General features: G+C 66.0%; 1 protein-coding gene across 1 annotated transcript in view; it reads left to right on the top strand.

The window, feature by feature from the left end:
• Nucleotides 1-15587, top strand: part of LOC138070244 (collagen alpha-1(I) chain-like) — a 19226-nt gene extending 3639 nt beyond the window's left edge. The window contains exons 7-12 of the mRNA XM_068961383.1: nucleotides 1502-1601; nucleotides 3594-3692; nucleotides 3864-4001; nucleotides 10082-10279; nucleotides 11871-12020; nucleotides 14689-15587. Of these exons, the coding sequence (XP_068817484.1) occupies nucleotides 1502-1601; nucleotides 3594-3692; nucleotides 3864-4001; nucleotides 10082-10279; nucleotides 11871-12020; nucleotides 14689-15587 (1584 nt within the window). The remainder of the gene's footprint in view (nucleotides 1-1501; nucleotides 1602-3593; nucleotides 3693-3863; nucleotides 4002-10081; nucleotides 10280-11870; nucleotides 12021-14688) is intronic.

Genomic DNA, 15587 nt, shown 5'->3' with positions numbered 1-15587 from the left:
GGCAGCTCCCTAAGACGCAAGCCTGGTTCTGGGGGGGTGTGCCTGTTCCCCCTCTCGCTGAGGGTCTCCAGCACTCCCGGGTTCAGGAGATGCTCGGGTCCCGTCACTGCCATTCAGCAACCCCCACGTGCTCCGTTGGGCGTCCAGGCTGCATGTTTGGACCCGAGACAGTGGGGGTGGGGCGTGCAGGCCGCACAGCCTTGGGTTTGGAGGAGCTGTAGAAATGGTGATGACAAAGGGGTTCCTGCTGGCTCCGCGATCGATGCAGTTTTTTTGAGGAAGCAGGAAGGTGGCGTCATCCTGTGGTTTGCATCTGCTGGACGGCAGGGAGGAAGCCCTGTCTCAGCAAGGCCCTTTGCTGCCCTCACGCCTGCCCGGCTCTGGGCCCTGTGCTGACACGGAGGCACGGCCCCCGTGGGCCGCAGAACAGCGCGGTTTGAACCGCATGGTGTTCACTAGATGGGCACGACGCTGTGGTCTGCACTGCAGCCGCGACAGACCGTCGGCCGGTTTTGACTTGGGGGAGGGGTTGGTGCCCCCCCTACACCACCAGATTGATCAAGGGCCAACTGCATTTGATTTTTGAAACCCAGAGGGCAAGACAGCTCACCTGCTGTTTGGTGGTGACACAGTTGAGTTCCGGTCCCATGACTGTCACTGACATCAGATAAAACAGATGCGGGCGGGGGCAGGGGGCGCCGAGGGGCAGCATCCTGGGGCTGACAGGGTTGGGGAGGGGTGCCGGGGTCCCAGCCTCCAGCATCAGCTGGAACAAGGCAGCGCCCAGCTTCGGGACGCCCCTGCCCTTCACGCTCACCGCCGAGGGGCAGTGCGGCTAGCCATGGTGTGCTGGCGCTCAGGGCCCTCGGAGGGTCGGTCTGCTGAGACGCCGGCCCCCTGCCTCAGCCAGCGGGAGCCCTCTGTCCTCTGGACACGTGTTCAGGGTCAGACGAACTTTCAGATCTGTTCACTCTTACTGCTGGGGCATGGCAGGCGCTCTCCTTCCAGGAGGGGAGTTTACGCCCTGGCCTTGATTGGGAGAGGCTGGGGGGCAGCAGCTGTGCGTGAGGACAGCTGAGCAGGAGCCCCAGGCGGGCGGTCCTCAACCCTCTGCACGGGGACGTGTTCTCAGCCGTTTCCCTTCAGAAGTGACCCCTGCATGTGAGGCTGTCCCCTCGGCAGGCTTGCTCCAAGGACCTGCCCGGCCCGGCTGAGCCGCTGGGCAGGGCTGCAAAGGGAACCGGCCAGGAGGCTCCTTGGGTCTCGGGCAGCTCCTCCCTCTTGGGCAGCCCCTCCCTCTCCTGGCCTGCCCTCTATCACCTGGGGTCTCAGGCTCACTTCAGGGGCCCACGTTTCTGCCCAGAGTGGCCTGCTTGAGGGCCTTTGGTCTGATCGCTGATGGTGTGGCCTTGCAGGGGGGCTGGCTGGACACTCAGCCTGGGGCTGAAGCTGCCCACCACGGGAGTGTGGACAGGCGTCCCTCGGGTGTGTGTTCCTGCAGGCTCTGCAGATGAAGGGGGCCAGGCTGGAGCACCTGGTGAAACTGAAGGACCAGCGGATCGGAGCGCTCACGCAACAGGGGGACCAGCCCTCTGGCAGGGGTACCCCGGGGCCAGAAGGGCCCCTTCCCCTGTCCACCAGACTCCAACCTCGAGCCCACTTGGAACTCCCCTAGGCTGGGTGTTTCTGGGTGTGGCCACACACTGTCCATGGAGTGGAGAACCATGGATGGCCCGAGCCAGCTTGTCCACAAGCAGAGGCCTGGCCCATCCCAGCTGCCCAGCCGACGTGGCCCAAGGTTCCCCTGCTGTCCCCCCGCCCCCCCGCCCCCGCCTCCTCCCCCCAAGAAGACCAGTTTGGACATGAAGATGGGTCTGGTTCCCTGGAGCCCCTGAGCTGTCCCGGCATCACTGTGATCGTGGAGCGTCTGTGGGCAGTTGTGTGCTGGGGGCAGTGGGGTGGGGGCAGCGTCGCGAGTCAGCCAGCCTGCCGTCCCGGGAGCCCTGGGGAAACACCTTGCAGGAGGTTGTGCTCCCTGAAGGGCGCCTGTGGGGACCTCACGGTGGTCACCCGACACAGCCAGTCACCCCTCCTTGCTCTGGAAGTTTTCGGGGTCAGAGCGGAGCCAGGACCTGCAAGACAGGCTCCCCCCAGTGTATGTGGGGCCCTGGCCCTGGGTGGGGGCGTCAGGGTGGGGGCCAGGGAGTCCTGAGATGGCGAGGTTGGGGGGCAGGGGGCTGTGTCCTGTCTGTCCTGTGTCCTGGCACTTGTGCCTTCCTGCTCCAGCATCCTGGGTACTCACCCACCCCAGCCCCTGCCCCCAATAACTGACACACTGACCCTCCTCCCTGAATACACTCACACGCCCCGGGCCCCTGCCGGGTTTCAGGAAGCAGCGTCAGAGCAGAAACCTCCGTTGGTTTCGGAGCTGCTCTGAGTCAGCCCACGTCCTCCCTGAGTCAGACGTGCAGCCCTGACCCCACTGCATGGGTCCGGCCCCCAGGCTTGGAAGGACCCGGGGTTTGAGGCGGAGAGTCTGCTTCCCCCTCCACGGATGGCCCGTGGAGGCTGGTTGCGGGGGGGTCGCCCAGGAGGGGCCATCTCAGATTTCTCCTGGGCACACCCTCGCCCCTGGAGAGGAGCCCCAGGATGTGTCTAGGGGCAGGTCCGGGCTGCAAACAGCTCCTGCCGCTCTAGCGTCAGAAGCCGCAGAGGGAGATGGGCTCCGCAGCCCAGCGCGCAGTGTCTCGGGGCTGGGGGCAGGAGTGGGCTCACCAGGGCACAAGGCGGGGGGGCCTCTGGAGGACCGTGCCCCCCACCCTACCAGCTGAAGGCTCTGTGCCACCTGCAGGGGCAGGAACACAGAGGAGCAGCCAGGCTGGGGGTCGGGCACAGGGCACACTGATTCAGCCTGGCCGGTGGCCAGGTGGCTGTGTGCTGGGTGGTGGGTTATGGGCAGAGCTGGCCAGGCCTGGGCCCTGGGGAGACGCAGAGGCGGGCTGTCCCTGGAAGAACATGAGGTGAGGCTGCTCCGTGGCCACCCGCTGACCCGAGCTGCCCGTGCCATCCGCTTGCTGCTGCTAGCCAGGGGCAGCTGTCTGCTGTTAGAGGCCTGGGTCACTGTGAGTTCACCCCAGCTTTCCCTTCGAACCGTGGGTGCGGAGACAGCCCCTGGGGGTTAGTGATGTTAAAGTCAGGCTGCCCACGCCCTGCAACCAGGACGCAGACACTAAGGCCTGTTAGGTGTCCGCCTCCACAGGCGCGGGTGGACACCAGGGGGCCTGGCGTGTCATCTGGCAGATCTTTTTGCACGTGTGATTTCACGATTTTAAAAACATTTTTAAGGGGAGACCCTTGGAGGTGCAGAGATGCGCGTGGCACCCTTCAGGCCCACAGGGACCCCGCCTGCCCAGGGTGGGCAGAGGCAGCTTGCCCCCGGGCCTCCCCAGTGTCCTCCGCGGAATGGCCGCGGTAGAGGTGCTGGGGAGGACACGCCCTCACTACCCCGGAGCCCTCCAGGCTGGTCCAAGGACGGCCCCGTGTGGCCAGGGCAGGAATCACGCCCTCCTGACCCTCCTTAAAAACGACGAGAGGCTGTGATGAGGGGCCCCTGGTGGCCTTCCTGCCCGCGGAGGAGTGCAGGGTTCTGTGTCAGCCAGAAGCCCTCCAGGCCTTCACCCACCTGAACGCAGGTGAGCGGTGTGCACTGCGCCACGGCGCCCCCAGTGTAGACAGAAGCACCCGTGGCCTCCAGGCCTGTGGGAGCTCCTGGCCTCCCCCCGCTGCCCACATGACACCCTCCCCAGCTTGGCACGTCTGTTTCCGTGATTTCTGAAGCAACTGATCCGGCCTTTCCTTCCCAGATGGGTTTCGAGTGAGCGCCACCGACGTGGGGGAGATGCTGGCCACGACGAGCTGGACGTGCTGCTGTGGACGCGGCTCGGGGGCGGGGGGCGCCCACGGGGCTGCTACGCAGGAAGGTCCTCCGGACGGGGTGGTCGGTGCTGGGGCCGCGACCTGCCCAGAAACCCCACCCTCCCCACGTGGCACGCCGCAGTCCAGCGGGAAGTGGGGCCGGGGGCGAGGGACGGGCCACGCCCCTGAAACAGAGCTGGGAGCGGGGATGAGAACAGGCGGACGTGTGGGAGGAGGGGCCTTGGGCGCCCAGCAGGGCTGACTTCTGAGCAAAGGCGTGAAGAAAGCGAGGGGCTGCAGCTCAGACGCGGGGCAGAGGCCCAGCACGGGCGGCGCACGGGGCGTCGGGGGTGGAGGCTGTGCGAGGCTGAGGCTGCGAAGACCCGGGCTGCGGCGCCTCTGGGGCGGCCCGACCTCATGGGCGTTGCTGATGCCGCACGGCGAGAGCTCCAGAAGGCAGGGGCGCGGGTGCTTGACCACAGGACCACAGCGCCATCCTGGAGGGTGGGGTGGGGTGAACCCCGGGCTTCCCGCTCCCGGGCTTCAAGGCTGAGAGCGGGCCAGGCCGCGTGTCTGCTCCAGAAGGTGCAGCAGCTGGCCTGGTGCTGCGGATGTGTTGAGTGCTCTCTGACACGTGAGAAACACCTTTCCGGGGAAAAACACCCTAGCTGCACAAAATGTGTGAGAAGTGAACTAGTGACAGCTTCCATGAAACCATGGCAATATTGTAATTATTCTCCAAATAAAAAGTGTATTAAAAAACTGGCCTAGAGGTTCACCCAGAACATAAAGTTTGTTTAACTCAAAAAGTGGAAGTGTTAGTCGCTGAGTCCTACTCTTCGCAACCTCATGGACTGTAGCCCGCCAGGCTTCTCTGCCCATGGAGTTCTCCACGTGAGGATACTGGAGTGGGCTGCCGTTCCTTTCTTCAGGGATCTTCCAGATCCAGGGATCAAACCTGAGTCTCCTGCACTGCAGGCAGATTCTTTACTGTCTGAGCCACCAGGGAAGTCCTGTTTAGCTCAAAGCTTTGATTAAATTCAGGTAGTAAATTAGCACAGATTCAATGGCACCCACTCCAGTGCTCTTGCCTGGAAAATCCCACGGACAGAGGAGCCTGGTGGGCTGCAGTCCATGGGGTCGCTAAGAGTCGGACACGACTGGGCAACTTAACTTTCACTTTTCTCTTTCATGCATTGGAGAAAGAAACAGCACCCCACTCTAGTATTCTTGCCTGGAGAATCCTAGGGACGGGGGAGCCTGGTGGGCTGCCATCTATGGGGTCGCACAGAGTTGGACACGACTGAAGCGACTTAGCAGCAGCAGCAGTTGACAGAGATTAGAAATGAAAACCCAGAGAAAAGGCAGGAAAGAACAGCAATTGGCTGCTGTCCCAAGGCGGGTCGGGCCCTCGGTGCCCCAGGGGGCAGCTCCAGCGCTCCGGGGGCCCACCACTGCCTCCGGGCGGGGCTGCCCTGGAAGGGACATGCTGACTTGCCGAAAGTGGTGGGAAGCTGCCTGGAGAACAGGCTGGCAGAAGCCCATCGGTTCACAGCGATGGCTCTTGGGCAGGAGAACGGTTACTTCCGTGTTGCTGACAGTTCCCATCAGAGCAATGTGTGCTACAATCAGGAAAATGTGAGAATAATGCTTTTGGCAAGCTCACCTGAGAGTCCTGCTTCTGGGTCACACACTGGACATCTGTCCCGTCCCTCCTTGTTCAAAGAGAGACCCTCCTTCAGAGAACCAGCCAACGTGGCAGCTGAAGGCACGATCCACCTCTTGCCTTTCAGCGAGAGCAGAGCCACGGTGTGTCCATCGGGGTGCTGTGGGGACTTGGAGGGCCCGAGCATCCCTGGCCTCACCCCAGGGGAGGTGAGAGGACCCCAGGCGCAGCCCCCTCTGCCCCACCGCATGTTCTGCGGGGTCTCAGTTCCCACAGTGTAACAGGCCACACGGGGTGAAATGCCCCCGACTCCACCCTCAAGTCAGCTGAGTGGCTGTCCAGACAGAGGGCAGACACAGAGGCCGAGGAGGTGGGCAGGGGCGACACAGGGCTGGGGGTGGGAGGTGGCATGTCTGGACGCCCCTGCAGCGGCAGTCACCTGGACTGACGGCCCCCAGACCCCCAGCCCGGGGGCACTGTGCTTCCCACCGCTCCCTGCATGCAGCCACACCGGGCAGCTGGCTGGTGGGTGCTGAGCCTTCCCTGGGTGCCCAGAGGAAAGCCCACCCACCAGGCTGGGTCCCAAGAGAGACCAAGCATTTGTTGCTGGCCCCTCGGACCCCCTTCACCACTGCAGGGTCACAGGTCCTCACACATGTGCAGACATGCTCACGTTCAGGCCCCAGGCCTCCCCTTTGTTCCCACCACCTGTGGGCCCTGGCTCTGACCCACCGGGCTGGGTGTTTAGGGCTCTAGCGGGCCTTCTTCCCTGTGACCCGAGGCTGCTTGCAGCAGGGTCTCAGGACTCCTGCTGCGTTCCCAGCACAGCCCCTTTCCCAGATCCAAGGTCCTCCCAGCCCCCACCTGGGTCCGGGGCAAGGAGTCAAGGGGCGCTCCACTGAGAGCTCCCAGGGGGATAGCGCCCCCACCCCATGCCCCCACCCGACCAGCCAGGCCGGGGGCTTCTCTGTCCACCAGGAGATGGGGAGGGTTCCCTGGGAAATGCCTGGGGCCAGGAGGAGGTTGGCTGGGGCTTCACAGGCCCTCATCCTTGGCAAGCTTGGCTCACCGGCCGCTCTTGGCCTGCTTCCTCTGCACGGCGGTGGCGACTGCTGGTGGAGGCAGGCGGGACCCATCTCGGGCTCTGTGCCCACCCCCAGCGTCCCCAGCACCTAACTGACCCCCAAGCCTCTACAAAGGGGCTTTTGGTGTTTGTGGGGACCCCAAGGGGCTTCGGATCAGGGACACTGAACTTCAGGAGGGGCATCTGCCTGTGGCGATCAGTCTGGCGAAGACCCGGGGGAGGCCCAGGGGCTGTAGAGGCCGAGGACCCAGGGAGGCTCATGGCCGTAGAGGCCGAGGACCCAGGGAGGCCCAGGGGCCGTAGAGGCCGGGGGCGAGGGGGCGGGGCGGGGGAGGCTCAAAGGACCATAGTGGCCAAGGACCCAGGAGATGCCCAGGGGCCGTAGAGGCCGAGGACCCAGGGAGGCTCATGGCTGTAGAGGCCTTGGGCCCAGGGGAGGCCCAGGGGCTGTAGAGGCCGAGGACCCAGGGGAGGCCCAGGGGCCGTGGAAGAACGGGGCCGTGGAGGAACGGGGCCGTGGAGGCTGTAGCTGCTGAGGGGGGAGGCCTGAAGGAGACAGATCCTTCCCCAAACCTGGGGGCCCAGCCCCTCGGTGAGAAAAGAGACCCCGGCTTCTGGGTTACGGACGGTAGTGATTGCTGGGCCAGCCCTGTGTGCACGGGCGTGTGGTGTGTGCACACCTGTGTGCAGGCCCAGTGGTCCAGGTGCTCAGAGGGGCTCCCTGTGCCCGGGGTGGGGGCAGCCGGGTCAGCCCTGCGGACAAAAGGGGCCATATTCTCCCTCCGGCTGGGGATCGGGAAGGCCAAGGTGCCCCGGGAGGCCGCCCGTGCTGTGGCCTTGAGCGGAGGCAAGTTCCCATGGCCCGGCTAGCATCCCAATCTGCCCGGGAGGGAGAGGATTATCTCCCAGCAAGGGAGTCACACAGACTCAGCCTTGAAACCCCGCCGCAGAGGCAGGGGGGCTCCGGGCCCAGCCTTAACCCCTTGTCTCCCCACCTGGCCCACATGCAGGTCCTGCCCGGGGACCCAGTGTGCACAGGTGCCGCCCATGGGCACCCCAGGCCACAGGGGCCGCTCACCAAGCTCACGCTGCCTACAGCCTGGGTCAGGCTCGCGGCCGGACACCCCAGCCCAGGAGGCCCCGGGAGCCTCCGGGGGCTCAGCCAAGACAGTTTCCCGTCAGCCCTCCAGGCCCCTGTCCTCTGACAGGTGTGGGGACACCCGTTTTGGCAACAAACCTCGGACGGCCAGGCGAAGGCGGGTTCAGAGCAACCGCACAGGGTTCGCTGCAGCCGCGTGCCCCTGGCTCCCGAGTGCTCCACCCCGTGGGCCTCGGGCCGCAGGCCTCCCTCCCCTGCTCTTCAAGGGCCCTCGGGGGGTCTCCAGTCTGAGGACGCTGCTGTCTGCTCTGTCGGGGGCAGCTCCTCCCGGGTGGACAGACCTCGCGGGCAGACACCCTTCGGCCTGCTGCTCCTGAGGGCTTCGCCAAATTCAGTGTCTCCCTCATGGCGGGAAGCTGAACCACTCAAGGGCAGGCCCCTAACCCGGCCTCGGGGTGGCGAGTGCCTGCAGCTACTAAGCTGGGGAACCGCGTGCTGGGGTGCAGGACCAGCTGGGAGAGCGCGCGGCCTCACTGTCTGGGAACCCGCCAGGGGTTGACGCAGCCGCCTCCGGGGCTGGGAGCTGCCCGAGCTGAGCACACAGCTGTGGGGACAGCCCCCCGCCGCCGGGAGTGCAGGCAGGGAGGGAGTGAGCGGCCGTGAAGGACGCCCCTTATCGCGGGCCCGCTGTGTGCCAAGCACGTCCTTCAGGGCCACCAGAGATACTTTCTGTCCTGTGGGCAGAGGGCGAGCCCAGCCCAGCACGTTCTACATTCCGGGGGCCACTTGTGGGGGCCCCGCCAGCAGCAACAGGGCCCAGGACCCTGCGTGGGCCTGTGTGGACGCCACCGAGTCGGGGAGCATGGAGTGTCCCGGCCTGGGTGCATGCTGGAGGCCGCAAGACTGCGGGGCAGGACCCCGCCTGAGCTTAGCCCGGTCCCTGGCCGGCCTCCCTGGAAGCCAGCCATTGTGCCTGCCTCTGGGGATCATCCTCACTGCCTGGGGAGGGGGCTGGAAGCGGCGGTGCCCGCTCCACTCAGCTCCTGTTAAAGTCTGACGGTGCAGGGATGCTGGGAGCAGGCTGCGCGGCCAGAGTGAGGGGAGGGGCCGGGGTCCCCGCCCTGAGCTTGGGGTCCACTCCAGGCCCCGAGGGGCTGCACAGCACCTGGCAGCAGAGTGGTGCTCGGGTGCGCCCGTCAGGCAGGGAGCCGCCCTCGCATCCTGTGGCTGGCCTTTCTGCCTGCGGCCACTCCGGGTGGAAGCCAGCTCTGCGTCCATCCCTTCATCCCCAGAGTCCACAGAGCAAGGCTTCCAGGGGCTGAGACTCCAGGGGCTGGGGTCTCTGGGGGCCACAGCCAGGTGGGCTGGCTGGGACTAAGCTCCTTGTGGGGGGCCCAGCCTGCAGCCTCCTTCTCCCTCGGACTAGCTCTGCCTGGCAGCCCGAGGGAGGCTTCCACACACAGACTCTGCCGGGTCAGCACCTGCCTCCCAGGGGCCTTGGGGGAAAACAGACGGTGGGCCTGGCCCCCTGCTCCCCACCGGCCACCCACCAGGCTCCCCAGGCTCTAGCTGGTAGGGGGCCAGCCACTCCGGCGTCTGGGCCAGCAGGGTCCACACACCTGAGGCCCGGAGCCGCTGCCCCCGCCCATCTCCTCTCCGAGCCTCTCTGGTTCCCCAGGTGGCTTATAATCAGCAGGCACTGATGTTACAGTCAGGTCAGCAGGATGACCAGGAGGGCCTCGGAGGGCTCTGGGGGGCGGGCCTCGCACCCTGGACTCCCTCCTGCCCTCCTGCCGCCTCCCTCCTGCAGGCCTGCTGCTGCCCGCCTGAGGCGCCAGGGCCAGGGTCAGGACTGTCCCCCAAAAGCCGAAGGAGGCAGCTGTGAAGGGGAGGCGCTGGGGGCTCAGGGCAGGAGGCCCCAGGGGTGGGGGGACCCCGAGTGGCTCTGGAGAATGGGGGACCCACGGAGATGGCCCCAGGGCTGCCGCCTGAGTTGGGGCTCCACCCCTCAGCCTGGCACTCAGCAGGTGGCCCCCTCGAGCCTCTGAGCTCCCTGGGAGGGGGGTTTCCTCTTCCACCAAAGGTCCCCCCTCCCCAGCAGAGGCAGGGGTCTGACACCCCCTCTGTGGCCCCCTCTAGCCCAGAGATTGGCCCTTCCCAACGGCCCAAGAGACCCCTGAGCAGCTGACCGTCCACTGGCGTCTGCAGGCCCCGGCAATCCCTCACCAGGCTGCAAGGCTCCCAGAGGCCCGAGTGGAGCTGTGGACAGGCTCCTGGCAGGGGCTCTGGCCCCCTCTATCCAGCCCGGCGTCTGCAGATTCTCAGCTACACCTCCGGCCCCGAGGGGTCCGGGCCCTGGTGGGGGTGTCAGCGAGGTCTGGGCCAGGGTGGCGGAAGCCCTGCCACGTTCACGGTGGGTGCTGGCTCACCTGGCCTCCCTCGTACGGCCGCCTGTACCCTCGGCTTGCCTTTGCATCCAGGAGCCTGGCCCTCAGCCCCCAGGCCCACCGGTTGGGTGAGCGTGAGGGGCTGCTGCACACGGACACACAAACAACACACACACGCCAGGCACATACAGACACAGAGACACACACCAGGCACACAGACACAGACATACACGCCAGGCACACATACACATACCAGGCACACACACACACACACACACACACCAGGCACACACACACACCAGGCACACAGACACACACAGGCACGAGGTACACACAGACATAGACACACATGCCAGGCACACAGACAGTCACACACACCAGGCTCACACACACACCAGGCACACAGACACACACACAGACACGAGGCACACACAGACACAGGCACACACGCCAGGCACACAGACAGTCACACACACCAGGCTCACACACACACACATGCACACACCAGGCTCACACACACACACACACCAGGCTCACACACACACATGCACACACCAGGCTCACACACACACACACACCAGGCTCACACACACACATGCACACACCAGGCTCACACACACACATGCACACACCAGGCTCACACACACACACACCAGGCTCACACACACACATGCACACACCAGGCTCACACACACACACACACCAGGCTCACACACACACATGCACACACCAGGCTCACACACACACCAGGCACACAGACACGAGGCACACACAGACACAGGCACACACAGACACAGAGACACATGCCAGGCACACACACACACACACCAGGCTCACACGCACATACACCAGGCTCACACACACACACACCAGGCACACAAACACGCACACCAGGCACACAAACACATGCACACCAGGCACACACAGACACAGGCACAGAGGCACACACACGGACACACAGGCGCACACACACACCAGAGACACCTCAGAGCAAAGGCAGGGCGGGGCGGGGCGGGGCGGGGCGGGGCAGGGTGGGGGCCATCCTGGGTCCAGGGGTCGCAGGCCACCCCAGGGCCGACGGGGCAGAGGGCGTGAGGGCTGCAGAGCAGGACCCTGGGACTCAGGACGGGGGGTGGGTGGGGACACCCAATGGCCAGTCTGTTTCAGACTCAGATCACCCCTGTCATCCCCCACGGGGGGAAATGTCTGTGAACAGGGCAGTAGGCATCCGTCCACAGAGACCAGCTGTGCCCCCGCCAGAGGGTACTGACTGGCAGCCCCATCCACAGGCAGGAGCTGAGCCCTCCTGGGCCCTGGGCCTGGAGGCAGGGTGTGCGTTGTGAGTGGGTGGCAGGGGGTCTTCGGTCAGCCGTCCTGGGACTCCCTCATTTGTCCCCGCGTGTCCCCCCAAGACTGCAGGGGCCCTGCCCTTCTTCAGACCCCCGGGGCCCTGGGGAAGAGCTGAGCACGGGGTGGCCTGCGGGTCCTCTGGGCTCCCGGGGGTGGGTCCGGGGCTCAGTGCCCGGGCAGGAGGGGAGATGCCGTTCCTGAAGGCTGCCCCCGCGTGCATGTTCCGGGCCGTGACGCAGGCCGCGCACAGGGAGATAAGGCCCGGAGGAGGCTGCGGGCCAGGCCTGGCCCCGTCCCAGGTCTGCAGGGGCCCGCCCGCTAGGGCTGGGCGCTCTGCTCAGAGCAGGTCTTTGTGCCCCAATCTCCCAGGTGCGGGGGCGGCCGGGGTCCTTGGCACAACGCGGCCCGTGACCGCACGTGACGGCCGCCCCGCCAAGGTCTCCGCCTGGCATAAAAAGGCGCCGGGCGGCCAGAGCCGCAGAGCCGCAGCCCTCATGCAGCTCTCCGCCACGCTGCCCTGCTCGCCTGCCGCCGGGACCCCAGACAGAGCCTGACTGCGACCAGGTAAGGCCCGTGGGCCTCCCGGTCTCCCCCGCAGCCCGCCGGCCGCACAGCTTGCTCGCACCCGGACGCCTGCAGCCACGACCGCAGCTCGTTCAGACCGACCCGAGCCGGCACGGACCCCGGACCTGCAGCCACACCACTCGCTGTTCCTTTTTCCTATGCATATACTTCTTTGAGGGTCTGGCCTAAAGAGGTGTAGGGCATGGGAAAATGGGGCCCCGAGGTTCCCCTGCACCAGAGCCTGCTCCCCGCCGGGCACCCGCCTCGAGACCTCCACGCTCCGCACGCCGGGTCGGGGCTCCTGACCTCTGCTTTGGGTTGAGGCGGGGGCGGCGGGCGTCACGGGTCGTGGGACGGGATGGGGTGGTCTTCACTCCCGTGGGTGTGGTCCAGGCACCGTCCCTGGTGGGGACGCGGCCTTGGGGACAGAAGGTGCGGAAACGGGAGAGGGAGGGCCCGCCTGGAGCTACGGGGCGCGTGACGCGCCCAGAGGTGGGGGGTGTCAGCGGGGGTGGCCATGGGGCTGCTTCTCCACCCTCGTCACGCTGTGATGACTGCCATTCAAATAAAGATGACTCCGCGTAAAGTTCAGTGTGAAGAGTGTTGATACGGTGCGTTTAAAACAAAGCCCCTCATCGTGTGGTTTTTCCTCATCCAAGCTGGTGGCGGGGGGTGGGGGACACATCAGTAAGAGTGGTCTTGGGGGAACTTATTAAAAAAAGAGAAAAACGCGAGGGAGTGAGAAGACTCCTAGACATGCCAGCTGGGAGGGCGGTGGGTGGGGACCTTTCTGAGGACCTTTCTAACAACCAGGGTCATGGGGACAGGGCCCTCTCAAGTGATGGGGCGGGTGGGCCAGGACTCCCAAGGCTGCAGTGGAGACAGTCCACCCCAGCACTGCCCGGGGCACCTGCCGGGTGGTGGGAGCTGCCTGGCGAGGGCGCCTGGAAAAGGGGCCAAGGGGGTCCAATGAATGGGGGGTGTAAGCAGTGACTGTCGGGCTTACTGGCTGATTGACCCACCAAGCACAGCTTTATCAGCCATCGTCCCAGGCTCAGCTGTAGGATGGTCCTGCGGGGGGTAGGAGAAGGGGACAGGCCGCAGCTCCTGGAGGCACCCAGGCTCAGGCAGACGCCCACCCCCCGCGTGTGCTTCCTTCTGTCCATCCTCACCAGAGCACTGGGGCTCAGCTCCCCTGGCACCCTTGAGTGTTGAGGAAAGCAGGTGTGACACCCTCAGTGCATGAGGGACAGCGGCACTGAGCCAGACGCCTGTTTCCTGCGATGGGGAGAGAGGTGGGCCGCCGGCAGGGCTGGATCCAGGCTGTCAGCTGCTCCAGGGAATGGCTCCTGAGCACAGGGAGGGAAATCCCTCAGACCCACCACGGCCTGCCAGACATGCCCTCCCCCTGGGTTCTGGACTTGTCCCAGCTGCAGGGGAGGCATCCCTCGTGGGCAGCTCCCTGGGCACAAACACAGGCCTGGGAGTGTCCACCAGGAGGTGGAGCAGGACAGGCCAGCGTGTCCTGTATCAGCTGAGTCCAGCAGAAGGGCACGGAGAGGCAGCCAGGGCCGGGCCTGGGGCTGGGAGGCCTTCGGGGAAGCCAGGTGATGCCAGACAGGCTGTCAGTCGTGGGGGGCTTTGTCCTGTGAAAGGTGGGGTGGGGGAATGGCCCTCCCCCACAAACCTCAGGGTGGCTTCCCTGGGGAGGTTTCCCTCCACCTGCCGCCTGGCCACTTGCAGTCACCGCCAGGGCTGGGAATGTGGGTCTCACTGGCCTGCGGAGGCGGTGACACGCAGCCCTCCAGCTGCAGAGGCCAGGAGCCCAGAGGTCCTGACCCCTGGAAAACGATGGTTGGGGACGGCAGGTCCTCTGCCACCGGCTGTCGCTGAAACTGGAGGACGGAGGATCTGTCACGGCCTGTCCATCACTGCAAGAGGGCTTGGTGGGGCTGCCTCTGCTCTGCAGGCCCATTCTTTCTCCTTGACGTGGGGGTGGCCTGGCCGGGCATGCCCGTCCCTGAGCCACAGCTGGAGGCACGGCCTGGGATGAGAATGGGAAGGAGGCTGGGAACGGGCTGGCAGGGGGTGGGCAGGGTGACCACCTGCACTTGGTGCCCGTCAGTCCTGCACAACGGCCACGCTGGGGGCCTTCCTTTGGGCTGCCCGCTACCTGTCTCCTGTCCTGCAGGCAAGGGAAACCGGGGCGGGGGGTGGGGGGTGGGTCGCGGGCAGGTATGGATCCTGGCTCCCAAGCTTTTCCCCATGATGGGGGACCAGGGTCGGAGGACACAGCCCCCGGAGGCTCCGCCCCCACCGCAGCAGGGCAGGCACCTCTAGGCCTTTCCGGTGTCCAGCTCTGAGGTCACCGTTAAGGTGGATTCAAACGCAGGGTGACAAACACCTTCACTTCCTCCTAACCCTGTTGGTTCTCACATTCGTGCACAAAGCGCGGAGCACCCAGCGCAAGAAGCCACCTTTACTCAGACTGGAAGGCCAGCTTCCAGCACCTTCTGTCAGATACGCTGTCCCTGACTGTGAGGGCCCAGCCCAGCCCCGTCCTCCTTGGCCTTTGGTGGCTCGCTGACCGTCCCCTCCTACACAATCCTGTGGCTGTTTTCAGGGAGGCAGCAGCTAAAACCTCCTCAACTGTCAACTGTCCACAGTCCTGAGGCCAAGAGGGCCCAGTCCCAGCAGCAAGGGAGGTCGAGGGTGCAAGCCCTCCAGGCACCGCGGTCTCGGAAGGTGGACACCAGGCGTAGCCCCGCACACCCCGGGTGTCTGGCCGGCCTCAGCTGCGGGCTTCCGGGCGCACACTCTCCCTTACAAGCCGCCCCCGTCTCGGGTGGGGCCCAGAGGCCCCGGGCGCCCCAGGACAAGGCCAGCTCGGTGGGCACCCCGGTCCTGGCATCTGGGAGGCAACACGCTGGGGGCTGCCCGCCGCACGAGGCCCGCGCCGAAGCTGGGGGCTGGTTCCGCTCGGAAGGAGCCCGGAGGCTGAGCCAGAGCAGGGGGCTCAGGCAGCGGCCCGGGGGAGCGGCGGCGGCGGCGCGGGTCGCGCGCTCGGCCGAGAGCCCTGCAGGGGGCGCTGCTGTGTCACACGGCGAATCGGGACGAGGTTCCGGTTTGCGGGGAAAAGAGGGTGGAGCCGCAGAGGATGCCCCCGCCCACCGGGGTAAGCCCCACCCCCTCCCGCGGGCCCGGGCGGAGGAGCGCTCGGGGGCGCCGCATCCCTGGGCGCTGTTTCCCGGTCCGGCCCCGCGGGAGGACGGGGGCACCACGTCCGCGCGGCCGAAGCGCCGCCCAGGAGGGAGCGCTGGAGAGGCCAGGGCCTCGGGAAAGCCGCCCGCCCGCCCGCCTCCCTCCCACTGGGTCGAGGCGGCGCTGCCCCGCGCCCTCGACCGGCCTCCGGAGCGCGGACGCCGGGGGGAGGACAGAGTGGACGCGGCCGCTCTCCCACTGCCCCCAGCACGCAGGAGCCCCTTCCGGAAGCAGTTTCTGTCACCGGTAGACGAGCTCTGA

Source organism: Capricornis sumatraensis, chromosome 23 (assembly GCF_032405125.1).
Source record: "Capricornis sumatraensis isolate serow.1 chromosome 23, serow.2, whole genome shotgun sequence".
Lineage (NCBI taxonomy): Eukaryota > Metazoa > Chordata > Mammalia > Artiodactyla > Bovidae > Capricornis > Capricornis sumatraensis.
Note: the sequence above shows the minus strand (reverse complement) of the source record. Positions and strands in the feature narration are given on the sequence as shown.